The 22,396-nt window shown below is 41.7% G+C and overlaps 1 protein-coding gene across 1 annotated transcript; it reads right to left on the reverse strand.

Moving 5' to 3' along the window:
- Positions 1–4,180: 4,180 nt before the first annotated feature.
- LOC110490385 (protein ADM2) lies at positions 4,181–21,894 on the reverse strand. Its single transcript, XM_021563753.3, has 3 exons — positions 21,778–21,894; positions 21,198–21,451; positions 4,181–8,251 (listed from the first exon to the last, which is right to left on the reverse strand). The coding sequence occupies exons 2-3, from the start codon at positions 21,293–21,295 to the stop codon at positions 7,813–7,815; spliced, it is 537 nt and encodes a 178-aa protein (XP_021419428.3). The 5' UTR covers positions 21,296–21,451; positions 21,778–21,894; the 3' UTR covers positions 4,181–7,812.
- Between the last annotated feature and the right edge of the window lie 502 nt (positions 21,895–22,396).

Raw genomic sequence — 22,396 nt, forward strand, 5'->3', positions numbered from 1 at the left:
AGTCTTTTGGGGTAAGTGTCTAAGTGCTTTGCACACCTGGATTGTACAGTATTTGCCCATTATTCCTTTTAAAATTCTTCAAGCTCTGTCATCTTGATTGTTGACCATTGCTAGACAGCCATTTTCAAGTTCTGCCATAGATTTTCATGCCGCTTAAAGTCAAAACTGTAACTAGACCACTCAGGAACATTCATTGTCATCTTGGTAAGCAACTCCAATGTAGATTTGGCCAGTCTAAGGTTATTGTCCTGCTGAGGGTGAATTTGTCTCCCAGTGTCTGTTGGAAAGCACACTGAACCAGGTTTTCCTCTAGGATTTTGCCTGTGTGTATATACTGAACACAAATATAATGTAAAGTTATGGTCCCATGTTTTATGAGTTGAAATGAAAGATCCCAGACATTTTCCGTACACACAAAAAGCTTATTTCTCCTAAATTGTGCACAAATTTGTTTACATCCCTGTTAGTGAGCATTTCTCCTTTGCCAAGAAAATACATCCACCTGACAGGCGTGGCATATCAAGAAGCTGATGAGTATTTCTGTCTGTAATAAAGCCCTTTTGTGAGGAAAAACTCATTTTGATTGACTGGATCTGGCTCCCCAGTGGGTAGGCCTGGCTCCCAAGTTGGTGGGCCTATGCCATCCCATGCCCACCCATGGCCGCGCCCCTGCCCAGTCATGTGAAATCCATAGATTAGGATCTAATGAATTTCTTTCAATTGACTGATTTCTTTCTATGAACTGTAACTCAGTAATATCTTTAAACATGTTGCATTTATATTTTTGTTCAGGATAGCTTTATTCTGTTTCTTTTTATCTTAAAAAACTCCCAAGTCATTGCCGATGACAAGTTTACCCATAACATGATGCAGACACCACCATGCTGGAAAATATGAAGAGTGGTGTTTGTTGAATTTACCCCAAATATAACGCTTTGTATTCAGGACAAGAAGTACATTTCTTTGCCACCTTTTTTTGCAGTATTAGTTAAGTGCTTTGTTGCAAACAGAATGCATGCTTTGGAATATTTTTATTCTGTACATGCTTCCGTCTTTTCACTCTGTCAATTAGGTTAGTATTGTGAAATAACTACACACCATTGGTCTTATGGTGAAATCCCTGAGCAGTTTTCTTCCTCTCTGGAAACTGAGTTAGGAAGGACGCCTGAATATTCGTAGTGACTGGGTTTATTGATACACCATCCAAAGCCTAATTCATAATTCACCATGCTCAAAGGGATATTCATCATCTACTTAAATCTTTTTTTTTTTTTTTTTTTTTTACACATCTAGCAACCAGTGCCCTTCTTTGCGAGGCATTGAAAAACCTGCCTGGTCTTTGTGGTTAAATCTGTGCTTGAAATTCACTACTTGATTGAGGGACCTTACAGATAATTGTATGTGTGGGGTACAGAGATGGGTTAGTCATTCAAAAATCATGTTAACCATTATTATAGAAAACGTAAGGAGTCTATGCAACTTATTATGCGATTTGTTAAATTACTAATGAACTTATTTAGGCTTGCCATACCAAAGAGGTTTAATACTTATTGCATCATGACATTTTAGCTTTACATTTGTTATTCATTTCTAAAATGTTCTACAAACAAAACTCCACTTTGACATTATAAGGTATTGTGTGTAGATCAGTGAAACAAAATCTCAATTTAACACATTTTAAATTGCAAATACTTTCAGAAGGCACTGTATCTGGGTTGCATGATTCTACAGGTTTTAGGATTTACTTAGAATTTCTTATTTTGCTCAACAAGCATTTTAAAGACAAAACACACAAAAACATGTACATGGAGAAACCCCAATGAAAGTGGCTGACAGAGTCCTGTAAACCTATACACTTTCACATTACTTTTCAGCCTGATAGTGTGTGCGTGTGTGTGTTGCAACGCAACTCCTATGTAATGGAATGTAAATGTTATGACAATGGAAGAGGGTGAACCCTGACACGTGGGGTTCTAGTCAGGTGTTTGTGGAAAGAAGAGTTCTGTATTCTGTCAGTTTATCACCTGACCAGCAGCATTTGACATACTATAGATCTCTCCGATATGTATCTGTATTTCTCTCTATTTCTCTCTATCTGTCTCACTCTATCTCTCTATCTGTCTCACTCTATATGTCTCACTCCTTACCTTCCTCCCCATTTCTAGATTTACATGTTTATTACTTCTAAACAAAATACTTTTTTGGGGTTCTCATATGCTTACAATGATGTTTTAGTTATTGCTTGAACAGTCGCTAAGATGACATTTGGTTGGGATCTTTGCTAAAATAACAGTTGCTAGCTAGAATGCTGACGCTCATTGACATACGCTGTAGCAAACGCTAGCCAAAGAGCCATTTTACTGGTTGAAGTGTTTTTTAAGTATAATGCAGTTGATTTGCAATTAAGCAGGACTTTAATACAAGCCTTAAAATCCAATTATGAAATAGTGTGAAATACTTTTTTTGCTGGCATTGAGCATTTGAACGCATCGCCCCCATGTGGCAATGTTTGCAAACACAGAAAGGGGTCTATACTCTCCATACGTGCATCTTTCTACATCCTCCTATATCTTCCCAGCTCCCTCTCTTATTCCCCCTTTCTCAGATCTTCCAAACCCTCCCCTTCTCTCCATCTCTCTTGTTCCACCTCTCTCGTGTTAGTGGTTGACACCGGCCCATAGCTGATTTACACCAAGTATATATGCTGTATTTGTGAGATGCATACCATGGTAGTGAGAGGAAGATGTATTCTATGGACTAAGTACAGTTTTACATCTCTCCCGCTGACCTGTCCTGCGGCGTGTAAATGTTAATGTGTTATACTGTATAGACTGACAACAAAAACCAGATCAACACACTGACACTGTCAGATGCCATCGCAGATTCCACTACACTGTTGAAATGAAGTGCTTTGTAACACCAAAACTAGAGGCAATTGAGCTGCCACCAACTTGAAGGAGACGAAACCTTATCTTTGGTACCAATTCCAAAGAAATGTACCATCTAACTGACCCTCCTGTTTCCAATCTGTATAAATAAAGCACGGCAAAAATGAAGGTGGAATTCTACTAAAAAATGTAACTCTTATCACAATCAATATTTAGGCTATAAAAATTTTACATTTATAAGCCATTCTATCACACCCTGTCTGTTTCATCTGTCTTTGTGATTGTCTCCACCCCCCCTCCAGGTGTCTCCCATCTTCCCCATTATTCCCTGTGTATTTATACCTGTGTTCTCTGTTTGTCTGTGTCACGCCCTGGTCTTAGTATTTTGTGTTTTATTTATTATTTTGGTCAGGCCAGGGTGTGACATGGGTTATTTATGTGGTGTGTTTTGTCTTGGGTTTTTTGTAGGTCATGGGATTGTGGTTAGTGGGGTTGTCTAGAATAGTCTATGGATGCCTGGAGTGGTTCTCAATCAGAGGCAGGTGTTTATCGTTGTCTCTGATTGGGAACCATATTTAGGCAGCCATATTCTTTGAGTGTTTCTTGGGTGATTGTTCCTGTCTCAGTGTTTGTTTGCACCAGATAAGGCTGTTTAGATTTTCACGTTACGTTTATTGTTTTGTATTGTTCGTGTTTTCATCTTTATTAAAGATGTATACAAATAACCACGCTGCATTTTGGTCCGCCTCTCCTTCGACGGAAGAAAACCGTAACAGTCTGTTGAATTTTGCTCAGTTTACTGGGACGAATAATGAGTAACGAGCTGTTAGGAGTAGTAGAGTGAAGGACATTGGATCAATGCTGATGCATCATGGTCAAGAGAACTTTCACCCATCTATTTTTCCACTATGATGTCACCTTTGCCCAGGTTTACCAGATTCCAGGAAGGGGTGTTTTTTTTATGTTCCTTTAAGGAAATATTGAGTAATATGTATGTTCTTGGTACCTCTAGTTCTATTTATTTTAAGATGTAGTAATATCGAAGAGCGCTGGCAACTGTCATGTTCTATAATGTTTGTATAATTCTGTGGAGAGTAGACTTAATTCTGATTATAACTTCATTCTTTTTTGTTTTGACAATGGCATCGATGTTGTTAACAATAACTGTTGTGAAGAGTTGCTCATACTGTACTCACACACACACACGTGAATTTAAACATGCAGACACACGCACGCGCACACAAACACACACGCACACACACACTTTCACAAATTAGAGGCACACACTAGACTTTATCTCACTACAGTAGTTTATTTTTTTACAGAGAATGAAAGACATTGTCTGACATGAACATGTAGCTACATTTAGGATTTATTTTTCTTTCCTAACAAAAGGTCACCTTTTAGAAGCGTGGGAAATGCGAGATAAATAGTGTCTTTGGTGACATACATATATAAACATACAAAGATAACTTAAATATATTACTTTTCTTACATAGTACCACTAATAATATATAATATGCACAAGTGCGCATGATATCATCTTCACTCCACTCCACTGACAACTCTTCAAAGACATTAATACAGATCTTTATCAAATGCAACATATACAATAACTCTCATCTGTCATTAAAAATAGCATTGCAATGTTTGAAATTCAAGTTGTGAGGAACTAACAACATTAAAGTGCTTTGCTCAGTTTGCTGTGACCCTATAAGAGGCTTCTGACCTTAAGTATAATTACATATTGAACGAGGAAAAACAGACTGGGATTGTGATGTGTCAGATCCCTGGTTAGGACGACTATACTATAAGTACCTACACATACACACTCACATACAGACGTGAACACCCAACACAATCTCTTGATTCTCTTTACGACATAGGTTAAGTTAACAATGGCAGGCGATGGCAGCGTTAGTTTTGATGTAAGACTGATGGAGAATGTTTCTCTTAACACACAAGGGGAGGTATTAGTGGTCAAAGGTCGTAAATGATCTGGTGGTACGCAGTTTACCCAGACAAAACACTCAGCTATGCTGCTAGGAAAGGCTACGGACCCGCCAGTGACACAACACTGTCGTGTAATTACTGTCATATGAGATTCACAACACAAAGAAAAAGTACAGCAAAAACAAAATGACCCCAACAAAAATCCAACAAACACAAGGTTGGTTCCTGATTCTATATGTGGCCGGTCAGACACAAACACACTTGTGACAGTGGTGGTTAAGAAGTCGAGAGATTCACCAAGGTTCTTAGCGTTTGAAAAGCCTTTTAATGGTCTTGTCACGAGACATTGATTAGCTCAATTACAGCAGAGACAATGGCATGTGTGTTTCACAAAGCCTTTGAACAGATTAGACTTAAAGAACCAATGAACCACGGATTATGACCTGCGACCTGGTGTCGCCGTCATCACTGAGATAGAAGGAGAGAGAGTGGGAGAGGGAGAGATGGTGAGATAGAGAGAGTGAGACAGAGAATCACTCCACGATTAAATGAGCTAAATCTAAAATAAAATAAAACCCCAGTTTGAATTATGGTGATTCAGTCCAAAAAGACAAAAATAAGTCAAACAAAATAAAAGGGGGATATGGATAGAGACCACACTAAAGTATGATGTAGATCACAAAAAAAACAAAATGACTGTCAAGTATTGTCAGATATTTGGTGAATTTAAACCACTTTCCCAACTAACTTAAATAGTTCTAGAATGATTTCATTTAGGCAACACTGTGGTCAAAACAAAACAGTAAAAACCTGGACCCTAAAAGACTCTAAGCTGATTTTGGGTACTCCTGTGACTGTTTAATTACGACACAGTAACCTAATAGTTACATAGCTATAGTCATAAATACATGAATGTGTGACTAATGGCTGACCTGGTTTATAACAGCAACATCAGCAAGTTTGGATCAAAGTTATTGGAAAACTAATAGTCTGAACTTTGAGGATGATTTAAACTATTCTAACCCTCTGACATCGAGGATATGAAACATTTGAATGTGTTTCAAAGAGCCAGGCTGCATGATTATTATGGGTATTAAAGATGTCATGGAGACGTTGTGGCTTGTTTTTTTTTCAGATCGACAGGCTCTGCACCTTTTGAAGGTTAGGCTAGTTTTTGGCATGCATGCTGAGTTGAGATTGTTTTTGGTTATTTCTAGTGAGGGCATCCGCCCACCATTTCAGAGACAGTTATAACAAGGGAAAAAGGGAATCTAGGGGCATATATTTTTTTACCGTATTTCGTATCCAGATTTAAAATGTGGCACTCTGTCTCCCTTACTTTTGGTATCCGTGGTCTGTCATTACAAAGCCACAATGTAACAGCAGAGAACTTTGCTGTTGACTCTGTGCTAATTTGGACTCATTTGACACACTACAAGCATACAACGTAATGTATTGGTGTGTACACACTAAACTACTAGCAGTATTAGGATCATTACTGACCGGATTATTATTGATAATGCCAAAGTAAGCCTCTCAATATTCCTAGGCAGTACTGCTAGTGGCAGATTTTGGGTTTGGGTTGGCAACTTGTGATGCTTTAGCTAGTAGTTATACGGTCCAATGGGCAAGGCAAGGCACAGTCAAAGTTTATTTTGTTTATAAATACAGCAGACGATGTGTACCACCTCGCCACCATTGCGGCACTACTAAAGAGATTAGGTCTGATTGGTTAAATTGCCGTAAACATAAAGTCGAGACTTAGTGGGAGAACTTAAGAATCACATGAAGGGGATAATATCCCCACTCAGACCCTGAGATAAGGGCAGCGGGAGTGTTCACTGTGTTCACGAGCCAACCAATAGATCTCACCGCTGAAATAGGTCCGCAATGATTCATAATAAAAACATTGAAAACCTCCATCTTGTGTAGGAACTGAGTCATTGAAATGTGTACTCTCTTCTTTCTCTTTCTATAAACAGTCTCTACTAGACGAGTCCAGAAGCAGATCTCCATCCAGCCACTGCTGAACTTGACTATGATGGCTGAATGCGGCTGTCAAGGCTGTGGTCTGTTGAAACATATACTTCACAGAACCACAGACCGCTTCTGTCGGGAACATCATTGGCTGCAGATGAGAGAGGACAGTAGGTTCTTGTCTGTAAGGTCAGTGTCTGTGTTTGTAAGGTTAGTGTCTGTGTCTATAAGGTCAGTGTCTGCCCACAAATGGTTGCTGGTGGTCTGTAAATCAGAGGATTAACCCAGATATGTCAAACATGGTCCCTCAAATTGTCCTGGCAGATCTAAGGGGGCAGGGTTTAGGGTGGGGTAAAAGGGTTCATTGGGTCGTTTTGATGGGTCTTCAGGAATATATTCCCTCTGACAGGGATCTGATCCTAGCCCTGGTAGAAATCCACATTAGTTGTTTAAATGTTTGATCAATGGGGCCAGAGCTAACTGCTGCTGTGGAGGTCATCAGGCCTTATACAGACACGTCCAGTTGCGTTGGCTTGTGTTAAGTAGAAAGACCGGTGGACAGGGGTATTTATTATTTCATTAACAGGATTAGGAAGTCAAACTGAGCCCCTTGCAGCTCTTTGACTAGTCAGGAGGCCGGGAGAAACACAAAGACTTTGACGAGACCCAAATGTCCAGAGCATCTCTGGGTGACAGGTATTCGTTCCCAGTGGTGGTTGGTGGTGGGAAGCGTCAACTAAGAGGCTTTCATTCATGTCAGATTCCTTTTCTTAAACAGCATGTTGCATTTTTGAGGTGTACAGAGGAGTAAGGCAAATGTAATTCAAAAAGTACAGAAATGGTCATTTCAGGATCTAAAAAAGGTATGGACTACATCCAATACTAATGCAAAGGCTATCTGTGATACATAAAATAGAGATACATGTCTATAGATAGAAGTTTGCTGGGGTGTTGATGTTTTCAGAGAAGAGAGGGAGAAGTATCCGTCAGTCTCTCATCCGTAACTATGCGGACTCCGGGGGTTAATGGGGGAGGAGTCTTCCCGTCCACTCTGGCCAATCAGCTGATAGAGCCGGTGGCTGAGGTTCTGAACCTGGCAGGTTCCCAGGGCGCACCCCACTCTCATCAGCTGGGGGTGGTGGTGACCCCCCCGGGACCCTGATTGGGCCTGGCGACGACCTCTTGACCCTGTCCGTTGGGGCTCCACGCCGTCCTCAAGCCTCACACGTACCAGAGGTTCAAGATGGGCTGTGTTCATGACAGTGGGTGGTGTGTCTCTGCGGAGGTAGCCAGGCAGCCATTTTGGAGATCTGATGGATGGCTGGAGGTCTGATGAAAGGCTGGAGTCTGTTAGGCTGGCGAGTTCGGTGCCAGTTTCTGGAGTGAAGATCTCCTCCTCTCTCAGCGCATGAAGCTTCTTAAGCAGCTCCAACCTGGGAACACAGGAAAAAGTTCAGAGTTCAGATCTTGTGTCGTTAAGATTGATGTCTGTATCTTTCCACTCTGGGTCAATGCTGACCATTGAATCAGAGAAGTCATTTTAGAACTGGCCTAGTTATTCTCAGACTGATGTGAAGCACACATCCAACAGCATTTTATGTCAACACACACTGACAGTGAATGTTACACATGGAATGGGCATAGTGAGGGTTGATGTGTCACCATCCTGTCTTAATGCATTTTAGAAGACTAATGGCCTTTCAGCACAGGAACAAAACAGCATGGGGACCTGGCTGCTGTTAATTTATTATGGTAATATCAACATACTGGATGTCAAAACTATTGAGACTCCATGTCCACCTTAGCTAAAGCAAACAGACAGAGTGGCTCTGGAGATTTACTGACTACTCACTCAAGAGAGGGAAGGCTAATGTACAGAGCAAACTGTGGCAAGTGTCCACAGGAAAGAGACATCCCCAAGTTTCAGGAACAGCCTGTTTAGCAAACACATCTCAGATTGACTCTGGCTTTAGTGCTGAGGAGGAGGAGGCCCTGCCATCTGTTCTCTTCTTGATGATGACACTGGCTGCTCAACTCAAACTTGGCACTGGGGATTCTTTTCTCTGAACTGTTGTGGGTGTGTTTGCTCAGAGGGTTCGAATTTGTGTCTCTGTGTCTTCGTTTATTACAGATGCTAGAAATAGGTAGGTAGAGGCTCACCTGGCGGAAGTCATATTGACGAAGCACCGGCCACAGTGAGTCGGGGAATTCAATTCTCAAAATGGCGCAAGTGGGTATTTCAAGCCTCAATTCTTTTAAGTAGTAAGTATGACTTTTGTGTGTTAAATGTCCTCCCATGATAAAGTTAGAACAAGAAAGAAAAAAGCTCCCTTTTGTATCCTTTTTCCATTTTAAAGAGACACAGAAACATTTCCACAGCATCAGGTTCTGACCGGCTTCCAACTGCTCTTTAGGAGAAGCAGTAATGATAGTTGGCATACAGCGTAATTATAAAAAGAGCAGCGTTCTCCTCGTGAAACGCTGACTGGATTGTGAGAAATAACAGGGTAGGCCTACTGTAGAACGCCACTATGCAAGTGGTAACCAACCAATCTCTGTACAGACACAGCGAGAAGTGGCTATATTAATGAACAGGGTTCCAAACCCTTCTGTGCCTCCTCAAGGCGGTCTCTTAGTTAATGTGTTCAGTGCCTTGGCCAAACATGTTGTTAATGGTCAAAATTCTACAGACTACAAACATGACTTTGAGCATTTATGGGTTTGTTCAACCAATTTAACCTAAAACTGAGTTTTCTGGTGTGTTGTGGGCTTGAAGCCCAATGTAACTAGCCAATCTAGCTACTTTACACACAAAAATATAGTGCTATTCCAGCAACAGCACCATGAGTGGTCAGTCAGTGAAAGTTTCAAGGTAGCTATATTTGACATGTACACAGAGTTCCAACACAAAGAAAACACTGAATGAGCTTTGCCCCCACCTGTCTGTATCCCTGCCATCCAGCCTGTTTGCCCGTACAGGGCAGGGCCCTGGTGTCTGGTGATGGTGGGTGTCACTGGTAACCACTGTGGTAGTGCAGAGGGAGCACTATTTCCAGGAGCACCTAGTCATTCAGCTCTGTTCTTCTGTGGCCATGGCCAAGTCACACCCACCTTCTGTGCCAAACACCAGGCTGCCAGACAGGCACAAATTGTATTTGATTGCGTGGAAAAGCTATGTTTATATACCGCATAAATACTGCAATGTGGTTGCTATAGAGATTTGGATCGTCTATATTCATTACAGTACATTTTTATTTAGTTGACCTTTCTGTACACAAAAAGGCTGAAATACAATCTTCTGTTCAGGCTCATTCTTCTTTTGTGTTTGGAATCCGTGGTGGAAAATGTGTTTCTCACACAGGAGGAAGGAGGAAACTTAATCCGTTTGGAAACAAGAGATGGTGAATAAACAAAACAAAGGTAACACAGCTCCAGAACAGCTTCCTTTGGGAGTCCCTGGACAAAAACAGGACTGATGGGGTGTGTAGACTGCCAGTACCAAACAATGCCCACTGAGCACACACTGGTTGAATAAATGTTGTTTGAAATGACGTGTAACTAACATGGAATAGATGTTGAATTGACGTCTGTGATCAGTGGGTGTGCTGTAGCCAGCTACATAGTAATGGGGCGGCAGGGTAGCCTAGTGGATAGAGCGTTGGACTAGTAATCAAAAGGTTGCAAGTTCGAATCCCCAAGCTGACAAGGTACAAATCTGTTGTTCTGTGCCTGAACAAGGCAGTTAACCCATTGAAAATAAGAATTTGTTCTTAACTGACCTGCCTAGGTAAAAAAAAAAAAGTGTTTTATTGTACACCAGATAGGAGCAGTCAAGTGTGTTGTTTTACAGGGTCAGCCATAGTAGTACGGTTCCCCTGGAGCAAATTAGGATTAAGTGCCTTGCGCAAGAGCACATCAACAGTTTTTCCACCTTGTCAGCTCAGGTATTTAAACCAGCGACCTTTCGGTTAGTGGCCCAACACTCTAACCGCTAGTCTACCTGCTGCCTAAGACATTGTGTCAGTCCCAATCCCCCCTATCGACCAAGTAGTTTGTGTGTGTGCTTGTGTGTGTTTATAATACCCATTTAACCCCCTGTTGGGTGGCAAATGCCCTCATCCACCCCTGGTGGAGCAGTAGTGGACTTTGTGGCACACTCAGCGCTGGAACTCCCATAACACAACATGCCGCCCCGAGCCCGACCCAACGCAGTAGACGATGGCTGCTTCGCTAGTCAGGCTATTCTGGGCTGGCAGACAGCCATAAAGACCCTGTGATGTAGTTAAAAAAACAATTATCTTGGAGAATTTGTAACTGGAGGGGGCGGAGTGGGAGAAAAAAGAAAGAAAGAGCAAATCTACTGTTTAAAGGAGGTTAAATGTGTTTGGGTTTCTGTGGGGTTCACCTCCCACCTAGGGAGTTCGTGGCATGTCCTTTTGTCCTCCTCTCTTCTCTGTCACACCATCTGACTTGACCGATTTACCTTCACCTGACGCTGATGCCCTTAGCTTTTATATAATGGCTTCACAAGCAAGTGTTAACTTGTCTGTCTTGTCCCTTGGGCCAGCCAGAACTCATTTGTATGTGTCTGTGCCAGAGGGATCGAATGGATCTGAGGGGAGTGTTTTGGCCAAAGACTTTGGACCGGAGGTGTAACTGTGTGCCCAGTGCACATGCTCCTCTCCAGTTTCCAGTTCTTCTGATCCCACAATAAGCCTTTTGGCCACCGTGTTCTAGCCCACAGCCAGGAGAAGGCAGCAGCACCCTGTACTGTAGCCCGGCCCAACGTGAGAACTCTCTCACTGGATCACATCTGATCTGACAGCCCCGTCTAATTTGGCTATTGAGAAAGTAATCCTGCAAATGGACAGTAATGGAGGTCTTTGTGATTGGCAGAGGATCAAAGATATCAGAGCTTCACATTCTTAGAAACATTCACTCACTCAACACTTGTTTTCAGCACCATCTGATCTGTGGAAGATTATTTAAAAAAATATATTGGTAACAAATCCACCTACTTGTTCTGTAAAATTCCCATTTTCATCGGAGGGCATTAAGCTAAAAGTCACTTAGCTTAGGGAACGGGTGGAGGAAGGGGGGATTTGAGGGTTCGATAAAAGGGTAAGCTGATCCCAACTCCTTTGTGCTGCAATGTGGTGTTATTCTTTAATATTAATCCCACAGTTTAGACTGAGTGTCAGGCTATGGGTAACTGGTGCATGGAATCAGGCACAAGAGAGCAGAGATGAGTGTACAAGGTAGTTTAATCCACGAACTGCACCAGTATAAAACAAATACAAAAGGTGTGTGAAAATACTGGTCATTCGTAAATACCAGCTATACTGTATAGAATCAACATGAACATAATAAACAAACACGCACACCAAACATGGGGGAAACAGAGGGTTAAATAATGAACATGTAATTGGGGAATAGAAACCAGGTTTGTAGAAAACAAAGACAAAACAAATGGAAAATTAAAAGTGGATTGCGATGGCTAGAAAGCCGGTGACGTCGACCGCCGAACGCCGCCCGTACAAGGAGAGGGACCGACTTCGGCGGAAGTTGTGACACTGAGGTCTGGAATCACAACTGAGACCCACCAGTGGAACCACCACAACAGGGTGATTCCACGCCAGCGGGAGCAGGAAATATATTTGGTATTTACATTTTAGTCATTTAGTCATATCCAGAGCAACTTACAGGAGCAATTAGGTGTCTCACACTGTTCTGACAATTCTCACATAGAAACTTGATTGGGTGGTAGGGTGTTTAACATGTTGTTTTTTAAATTTCTATCACAAGCCATTTTTTTTTTTTAAATCATGATGAAATTAGCCATTTTATACTCTTTTTAGTATACGTGCCTCTAAGACTCTCTGATCTGTGAACGGTACATAATACAGACAACATCTGTCATTATACTCCTTATAGTGTTCTCTCTGAAATACCCATTTTCACAATAATTTATTCAACATAAAAAAGATTAATAGTAATCTCAAAACTATCATTTTTAGACACTCTCTTCAAACACGGAACATTTCCAGAGTGGGCTCTCTGGTCCTCTAATGATATGACCCATTTTATACATATAAATTGACATGATAGGTCATTAACCAATCACATTCAGCAAATCACCAGCATAGTGAGTTCCCTTTGAATCCATTTTCTCATTCACTGTGTTGGTGGTGCTCATAAAATTGATCACACCTTCAGAATTCAGAATCACACCTTCAGAAATGTAAGGTACTTTATATATATTGTTCCAAAAAATTGTCTTAAAATAAACCAAATCAAAAAGGGTAGTTTGGAGATATTAATATTTGAATGTTGAATAAATGAATGTGATTATTTTTATTTCAGAATCTAGACCTACTCCATATTTTAAAACACACTATAAGAATATAATGACTTCAAGATGTTGTCTATCACGTACAGTTCACGGATCATAGGGTCTTATAGGAGGCATGTACAGTATAGGTCTAAAAAGGGCCTAAAATGGATACTTTTTATCATGATTTTCTCAAACATTGTTTGTGATACAAATTTAAATCGCCGATGTTCCACCAGCCCCAGCCTGATGCCCTCTTCTGCCCCAGTAAGGCCCCCTCAGAGAGGGGTAAGCCTTGGCCAGTACCAGGCCTTTCATACATGCTTATACCCAGGGGGCTGGAGCCTACCATGGGCTGCCTTAATCAGCAGTAAATGTGGCACATTCATACATAATCCTCGCCAGGCCCCATGCAGCTAACAGAGGACAGATTGTGTTCTCAGTAAGGAGACAGAAATAAGCGAAAGGCGATTTATTTGTGAATGAACCATTGCTGCCGCTTGTTCTCCATGCGTTGGTGGTTTTATAACCTCTTGTATTGACGATAAGTACGTGCTGAGGGTTGATTTAGCACTTTCCTCATCATGCACTGCGTTGGGTGAAAGTGTACACAGTTGCTAAAGTCCACGGCTTGAAAGAACGACTGCCACATATCCACTATTCTCTCTTGTTCCCCTCAACAGACTTAAGTGTGTAGTGGTTTGGGAATTGGGAGACGGACTTCAAACTATACAGTGGTTGCAGTTCCACGTTCCAATTGTACTGAGGCGGCCACTCACAGCTGCAGTGCTGACTCCTGATCTCCATCGGTACTGTAGGCATCCATCCACACTACAAATGACTGTACTTAGCTAGAATAACACCTACATTTACTGTTAGTGTTAAAGAAAGAACACAGGATAAAGGCTGAAGAATGAACACAGATGGAGCTCTGAGGTCTGAGGAGAGGACTAAACCCGTTTCATGTTCTATTGGTGGTTGAGGAAAATGTAGGTGTTATTCTAGCTAAGTACAGTCATTTGTAGTGTGGATGGATGCCTACAGTACCGATGGAGATCAGGCCTCAATCAGGAGTCAGCACTGCAGCTGTGAGTGGCCGCCTCAGTACAATTGGAACGTGGAACTGCAACCACTGTATAGTTTGAAATCCGTCTCCCAGACAGACAGACAGACAGACAGACAGACAGACAGACAGACAGACAGACAGACAGACAGACAGACAGACAGTACAAGGGTTGTCACGATTCCAGTATTGCGATAGTCAGAAGTATCGTGGCAAGGAAACAAAACACGAAGAGATTTAATTTATTGTCACCTAGAGTCACAGTAGTTAATTTTGCAAGCTATAGCACCCACAATTGTATGTAAAGTAGGTTTTTATTGTACCATCGAGTTTTGTCTAATTCGTGTTTTATTTTTTTGCTGTGGAAAATCTGGTATCATAGTATCTCGATACTGGTATCGTGACATCCCCAATGCACACACACACACAAGCCTTTTGCCATGGTCAGGTTTCAGTGCAGAGTGGAAGCATTTCCTTTATGGATGTGGACGGTGGAATTTAGGTCTTAGCCACTAATCCACTGTGGAATTCTGAGCTGCCTGGTGGGAGACTGGTTCCCCCTCTTATTTAGGCCTGGTCATAATGACTCCCATGGAGCACAGAGAGAGAAGGAGAAAGAGAAAGAGTGGGTGAGAGGGAGGGAGGGTCATGGCAGTGTTTATATGGTAGATACATTACATCTCCATACATTGCCAGTCCAGACCTGTGTTTACAGTGTGGCCCACATCAGAGCAGCCAAATGTACTCAGAGCAGAGGTCTAACCTCAGAGCCATACATACTGCCTCTCACAGAGCAATCTACAGGGCCAGCCAGGGTTATATCAGACTGTGAGGCACGCAAAATGTATTTAAGTACATAAAAGAGATAACTGGAGTAAAGTTGAAGTGTTTATGAGCCATATTAGTCAAGGTAATGTTCATGTTACGTCTTTGATATTGTATAAGCATGTCTATAAATCTAAATAAAGTTATTGTATATAGAGTTCTATAATCTATCACCATCTAATGGATGCAACAGTAGGTCCTCTGGGAGGTGGATAATGATGCAATGTGCCTGTTTCTGGGTTAAATATTGTGTTTGGACAATGGATGGGTGTTGACGTCTGAATTGCATGCAGGGGGCTTGGCCCTGACACTTGCCCCATATGGGGTGACAGAGGGAGTTAATGATTTAGGAGGAGGATGGACAGACGGGAAAAACATTGGTTTTTATCTGTCCAGTCAGGATCCTGAGCAAATTCACGACCACAATACACACAGACTCAAATACACACAGACTCAAATACACACAGCCAGACCAGTAGTCTACACTTACACAGTCCCTCTTTCTAAAGAGAATATACTTGACCCTCCCACACGCGCTCAATACACAAACTGTGTTCATCCTGTCTGGGATGTCTGACATGTCATATCATTGACCTCTGTCCCAGACTGTGTGGAAGTAGTGGGTCATCATGACAACAAGCACATTACAGCACATCAGCTCCAGTAACATGCCTCTCTCTGGGGCGCCCTGCACCCCACAGCTGGAATCCACAACGTAAAACTGCTTTGTCTCTAAAGCCATATTTACCATGTGGTTTGGCTCTATTTTCTCTCAAGCTGTTACTGTATGTAAAATGAAGGGTATAGTATGTATTGTGAATGGCCGAGAGCAAGGTTGTCAAAACACAAAGCCCCGCGGGCCGTCCATGATCAGGACATAGAGCACTTTATCGGTACAGCACACACACCCATCACATCTCAGTCTGAAAAGAGGAATGAGAGGAGCGATGAGGCCTGTGTTATTGTTATCGGCCTGTGATGGGATCATCATGTGTGATGGGAAGAACAGAGCATTTGGTATGGAAGGAAGAAAAAGTGGGACATTTACTGAGTAAATAAATAGATAAAAGGAGGGAAGAAGGCAGAGAGAGAAACCAGAATTAGAGAGAAAGTGAGAAAAAAGAGAGAGGACATTATGAATCGCCCTTCCATCACCAAGGGAACATCCCGAGGGGATTTCTAGGAATGATAACCCCTCACACAGCCACAGCTTGGACAAGACAAACAGACTCACTCTTATTGAACTGTTTGTTTTTGAAAAGCTGCCGTGTTCACTCAAATACACTGATAGAGAGCACTGCTACCCATAAATTCTGCCCCTGCTGTTTTAAATGGGAAGTTAGTTCTGAGAGATTAAAATCATAACAACCACTGGGAAGCAGAAATAGCCCATCCCTGCTGGGAGCTCTGTCTGAAATAAACAGAGAGGCGTTTGAGTCATGCTTCCCCTTACTTCGATTTGATTTCAGTGGCAGGTGTTTGTCTATGAGCAGACACACAGGCACACGCGCACACACACACACACACACACACCTGTAGACAGAGGTTGTTGAGCTAAGTCCGAACCTCCAGCGTAGGGGCCCTCCTGTCAGAATAGGGTCACCTTATATGGAGACTGTTGTCTGGCACATCCATCTCAGCCCTGCCAATCTAGGCCATGCAGGGTAAAAACAACCCTCTTTTTCCACATACTCATAAGTCAATAACCTTAAATATAGGTCATAAAGACTTGCCAGTCCATTCATGGATGCATGTCAGCAAAAACTTTTTGGCCTGAATGCCAAGCATCACGCCTGGAGGAAACTTGGCACCATCCCTACGGTGAAGCATGGTGGTGGCAGCATCATGCTGTGGGGATGTTTTTCAGTGGCAGGGAGACAAGTCAGGATCGAGGAAAAGATTAACGGAGCAAAGTACAGATCCTTGATGAAAACCTGCTCCAGAGCGCTAAGGATCTCAGACTGGGGCGAAGGTTCACCTTCCAACAGGACAACAACCCAAAGGAGACAGCCAAGACAATGCAGGAGTTGCTTCAGGACAAGTCTCTGAATGTTATTGAGTGGCCTAGCCAGAGCCCGGACTTGAACCTATTCTAACATCTCTGGAGAGACGTTAAAATACAGTTTAAGTCAGAAGTTTACATACACCTTAGCCAAATACATTTAAACTCAGTTTTTCACAATTGCTGACATTTAATCAGAGTAAAAATTCCCTGACTTAGGTCAGTTAGGATCACCACTTTATTTTAAGAATGTGAAATGTCAGAATAATAGTAGAGATAATTATTTATTTCAGCTTTCATCACATTCCCAGTGGGTCAGAAATGTACATACACTCAATTAGTATTTGGTAGCATTGCCTTTAAATTGTTTAACTTGGGTCAAACGTTTTGGGTAGCCTTCCACAAGCTTCCCACAATAAGTTGGGTGAATTTTGGCCCATTCCTCCTGACAGAGCTGGTGTAACTGAGTCAGGTTTGTAGGCCTCCTTGCTCGCACAAGCTTTTTCAGTTCTGCCCACACAATTTCGATTAGATTTAGGTCAGGGCTTTGTGATGGCCACTCCAATACTTTGACAATGTTGTCCTTAAGCCATTTCGCTACAACTTTGGAAGTGTGCTTGAGGTCATTGTCCATTTGGAAGACACATTTGCAATCAAGCTTTAACTGATGTCTTGAAAGGTTGCTTCAATATATCCACATCGTTTTCCTACCTCATGATGCTATCTATTTTGTGAAGTGCACCAGTCCCTCCTGCAGCAAAGCACCCCCATAACATGATGCTGCCACCCCCGTGCTTCACGGTTGGGATGGTGTTCTTCGGCTTGCAAGCCTCCCCCTTTTTCCTCCAAACATAACGATGATCATTATGGCCAAACAGTTCTATTTTTGTTTCATCAGACCAGAAGACATTTCTCCAAAAAGTACGATCTTTGTCCCCATGTGCAGTTGCAAACCGTAGTCTGGCTTTTTATGGAGGTTTTGGAGCAGTGGCTTCTTCCTTGCTGAGCCACCTTTCAGGTTATGTCGATATAGGACTCGTTTTACTGTGGATATAGATACTTTTGTACCTGTTTCCTCCAGCATCTTCTCAAGGTCCATTGCTGTTGTTCTGATTTGCACTTTTCGCACTAAAGTACGTTCATCTCTAGGAGACAGAATGCATCTCCTTCCTGAGCGGTATGATGGCTGCGTGGTCCCATGGTGTTTATACTTGCGTACTATTGTTTGCTCAGATGAACAGGGTACCTTCAGGCATTTGGAAATTGCTCCCAATGATGAACCAGACTTGTGGAGGTCTACAATTGTTTTTTCTGAGGTCTTGGCTGATTTCTTTTGATTTTCCATGATATCAAGCACAGGCACACCTCCAAATGACTCAAATTCTGTCAATTAGCCTATCAGAAACCTCTAAAGCCATGACATAATTTTCTGAAGTTTTCCAAGCTGTTTAAAGGCACAGTCATCTTAATGTATATAAACTTCTGACCCACTGGAATTGTGATACAGTGAATTATAAGTTAAATAATCTGTCTGTAAACAATTGTTGGAAATATTACTTGTGTCATGCACAACGTAGATGTCCTAACCGACTTGCCAAAACTATAGTTTGTTAACAAGACAGTGGTGGAGTGGTTGAAAAATGAGTTTTAATGACTCCAACCTAAGTGGATGTAAACTTCCGACTTCAACTGTAGCTGTGCAGCAATGCTTCTCATCCAACCTGACAGAGCTTGAGAGGGTCTGCATAGAAGAATGGGAGAAAGTCCCCAAATACAGGCATGCCAAGCTTGTAGTTTCATACCCAAGAAGACTCGAGGCTGTGACCGCTGCCGAAGGTGCTTCAACAAAGTACTCAGTAAAGGGTAGGAATACTTATGTAAATGTAATATTTCCGTTTTTTATAAATTTGCAAAAATGTCTAAAAACCTGTTTTTGCTTTGTCATTATGGGGTATTGTGTGTAGATTGATGAGGGGAAAAAAACATTTAATACATTTTAGAATAAGGCTGTAACCTAACAAAATGTGGAAAAAGTCAAGGGGTCTGAATACTTTCCAAAGGCCCTGTATAAAGCAAGATAATAGTGGTGTCACTGACCTAGTAATAATATGAATAAGTTTCAACAAATGATAATCTCCAGATCCCTTGGTTGATCATGTCTGAGTTACCAGACCAACAACACAACTCATAGACATTTTTTGGGACCTGTCAGTGTGTCCTACAGCGCTAACCCACATTAGAGGAACAACTAGATACAACCAAGTGCCTTACTTCATTTGCCCCCAAAAAATGACTAACAGCTTTGAACATCCCAGATTTCCATGTAAAGGCATGGCTCTTGGTGAAGGTAATCATCTGTTTTAATTGGTTTCTCTCATTGACAGGGTCCTGGTTCCTGTCAGTCTCCCACCAGAAGAGGGCATGCAGACACTGACTCTACCCTCTGCTCTAGTTCTCACTGCACTAAAACACACCAGAGACTGGAGTCTTCACTAGTGCACTTCTCCTTCACTTTGAACAGGCACGTCTGCCCTCCCAATGAAATAGGAGGGCAGTGTGTATGTGTGTGTGTGTGTGTGTGTGTGTGTGTGCGCGTGTACGCATGCATGTGTGTGCGTACGTGTGTGTGGGTGTGTGGGTATTGTTGACCAATTCCCTGTAATCTTGGGATTTTACTACCATGTCATACATAGAAGAATAGCAGAGTGGGAAAATACCACTCATTACAGTATTACAGTGCCTGAAATTTTGGGTGAATTCAGCAAATGCCAACATGAGGACTGTTTTTTCCACCTCTGCTATCATATGTCCCACATGAGGTCAGATATACTGCTGTGTTAGGAATATGACCTAATGTGGGACATATGATAGCAGAGGTGGAAAAAACAGTTAACTTAAGGACCATACATTTGTCTGAACAAATTACTAAAATCAAACTTAATTTGTAAGACAAACACACAACCATATATCTGTTGCATTCCAAAATGTGGTCACATGTGAATAAGATAAAGTAGATGGTTTGGCGCAATAAACCTTGACTTTGAACACTGACGCAAGTAGCTAGCACTTTCGTTTAGGGACCTATAACGAACTGTACGGAAGTCTTTCATGAATACTGACAGATTGGATGTAACATTTATCTACATCGGTAATATATAAATCAAATACTGAACAGTCTTTAATAACGCGCCTAGCCTGAGCATATGTGTTTATTGCGCAGTGTGAAAAAATATGATGCAATGACGGTCGTATTGTCCTCTGTCCCATTAGCTACATTTTGAGTTTTTGGACTAAATTCAGTTGCATCATATAAGAACACAAATTCTGATGAGTACGCTTTATTATGCAGATGGAATAAATGTGTAATATCATCATGGTTCCCATTTTTCAACATAGTGATGATGGATAAGATAGCGCTCGTTAGCCTACACTATCATGAATTTTAAGCCAACACAAGTGTTTAAATCCCATAACAGACCTAGCCCAATGGAGAGAGCAGTGCAAACGAGAGACTGCGCAAGGCGCGCATGGATGAACTCTCAATCCATTCTAAAAACAAGGATTCCCCTCAAACTTTTCCACATGGTCATATTATAACTACAGAGACCCCAGGTTATCCGAGCAGGAACGCACGTTCACTGTATCACGTCTGCCTCGCTCTGACCTTGAGGGCCAGCACTACTCTCTATCCGTTATCTCCCCGACACAACACCCTGCCTGACTGAACAAAAACTTCAGCGTACTTTATGCCATAAACCTCGACATGATTCAATAAGTGGTTCAACCGGTTTGGGGTTTGACAGTGTGATTTAATTTTTAAAAAACAGTAGGCTAATAAAAGGCGCGCGTCAATTCACCAAACACCGGCAAAGTCATTGGACATTCGAGAATAACCAATTTCATAATAATGCATCTCATCCATCACTTTATTTTCCGAATCCTGGAATAAAATACGACTACATGTAGCCTATATTTGAATTAGACCTTCAGATTTCCTATTGAAATAGCATGCACTTTTATATATCCAATGTGGCCTCCAGAAGAAAATTTCTGTTCAATAATCATCACTTCCAGAAAGGATCACTCGTAGAAAGTGAAAGAGAAGGAACTGGAACGCACGTTCAATATAGGAAGGTAATGTAATGTCTTTCTTCCTACCTGCTTCTCTCCAGACGGTCTGCGGCCGGGAGAGCCAGGAGCTGCTGGAGGGAGAGTAGGCTGATGCAATACACAGTAACCGGCAGAAGCGAACGCATCTCGGGACGAGTTCTCACACACACCCCTTGGGAAGGAGGGTGTTCCCAAACCACCTGGACGATGTTCAACTCCCGGGGAAGAAAAATTCCCAAAAGTTTTGGTATTTAGGCTAGTACTGATATCCAGGCAACAATGCGCGAGACAGTCAAATAATCCTGTGATAAACAGAAAATTAAAAAAGTAAAGAAAAGTAAATAAATTGTATAATTTGATCAATAGTACCTGTGGGACACCTGCAAGTGAATTATTCACTCACTATTCAGTAGCCTAATCATGCATACAAAGTGTACGAACCACTCTATGTGTTGCCAATTGAAAGCTATGCAAAAAGAAACCTCAAGCACTAAAGAAAATATATACAAAATATATCCAGCTACACGCATTTTTTCATATTTTACACAAAGATGATATTGCATTTCAAATTATAACTATAATAACTCATATAAAATAGTACATTTTATGAACGTTCGTAATATCTTACGTATATGAGGATTTTCGGAAAATAAATATTCAGAAGTGTTTTCCCACGGATCTAACAAGTGTTGGTCAAGATGAAGTTCTCAAATTCAACTTCTGAAGTTGAGCGCGAGATGACATTGTGCGTATAAATATTGAGTGGGCGGGACTCATTCTACACCGGTCCACCCGATAGGCTCCGTGAATTGGTCGGATAATTTATTCTTCATTTACTATATGACGTGTATGTGTGCATGTTGAGGTGTGCCGTTTAGGTTGTGGGTTTTGGTGGTAAATGCCAACTGATATGCCAAAATGATGATGGTGCTTGACTGGTCAAAGACCTTCCAAGAACTTCCAATAAAACAAGTTCAATGTTCGTTCTGTTAGTTATAGATATTAATATTTAAGATATATTTTAAGACAGATCCATGCAAATCCTTAACCAACCATTGATCAAAATGTTGTTTTATTAACAATTTCCCATACTTTAAATGCCATACAAACAAATGGTGGCACATTCTCAAAATGGTTTTCTTAGACCACCCCCCCCCCCTTTCCCTTCTCTCTTATCTTTGCCTTCAACACCAAGTAAGCCTGAGTGATAAGTATAGATACTTTTGGCCACACACCGGTGGCTACAC

Source organism: Oncorhynchus mykiss, chromosome 15 (assembly GCF_057628025.1).
Source record: "Oncorhynchus mykiss isolate SJ-2025 chromosome 15, ASM5762802v1, whole genome shotgun sequence".
NCBI lineage: Eukaryota > Metazoa > Chordata > Actinopteri > Salmoniformes > Salmonidae > Oncorhynchus > Oncorhynchus mykiss.

Bases quoted from the DNA above. Each gene is read 5' to 3' on its own strand.
- LOC110490385 (XM_021563753.3), bottom strand. From the start codon at position 21,295: ATGCGTTCGCTTCTGCCGGTTACTGTGTATTGCATCAGCCTACTCTCC. The intron at 8,252-21,197 runs GTAGGAAGAAAG...CTGTGTTCCCAG, and splicing joins GACCGTCTGGAGAGAAGCAG to GTTGGAGCTGCTTAAGAAGC.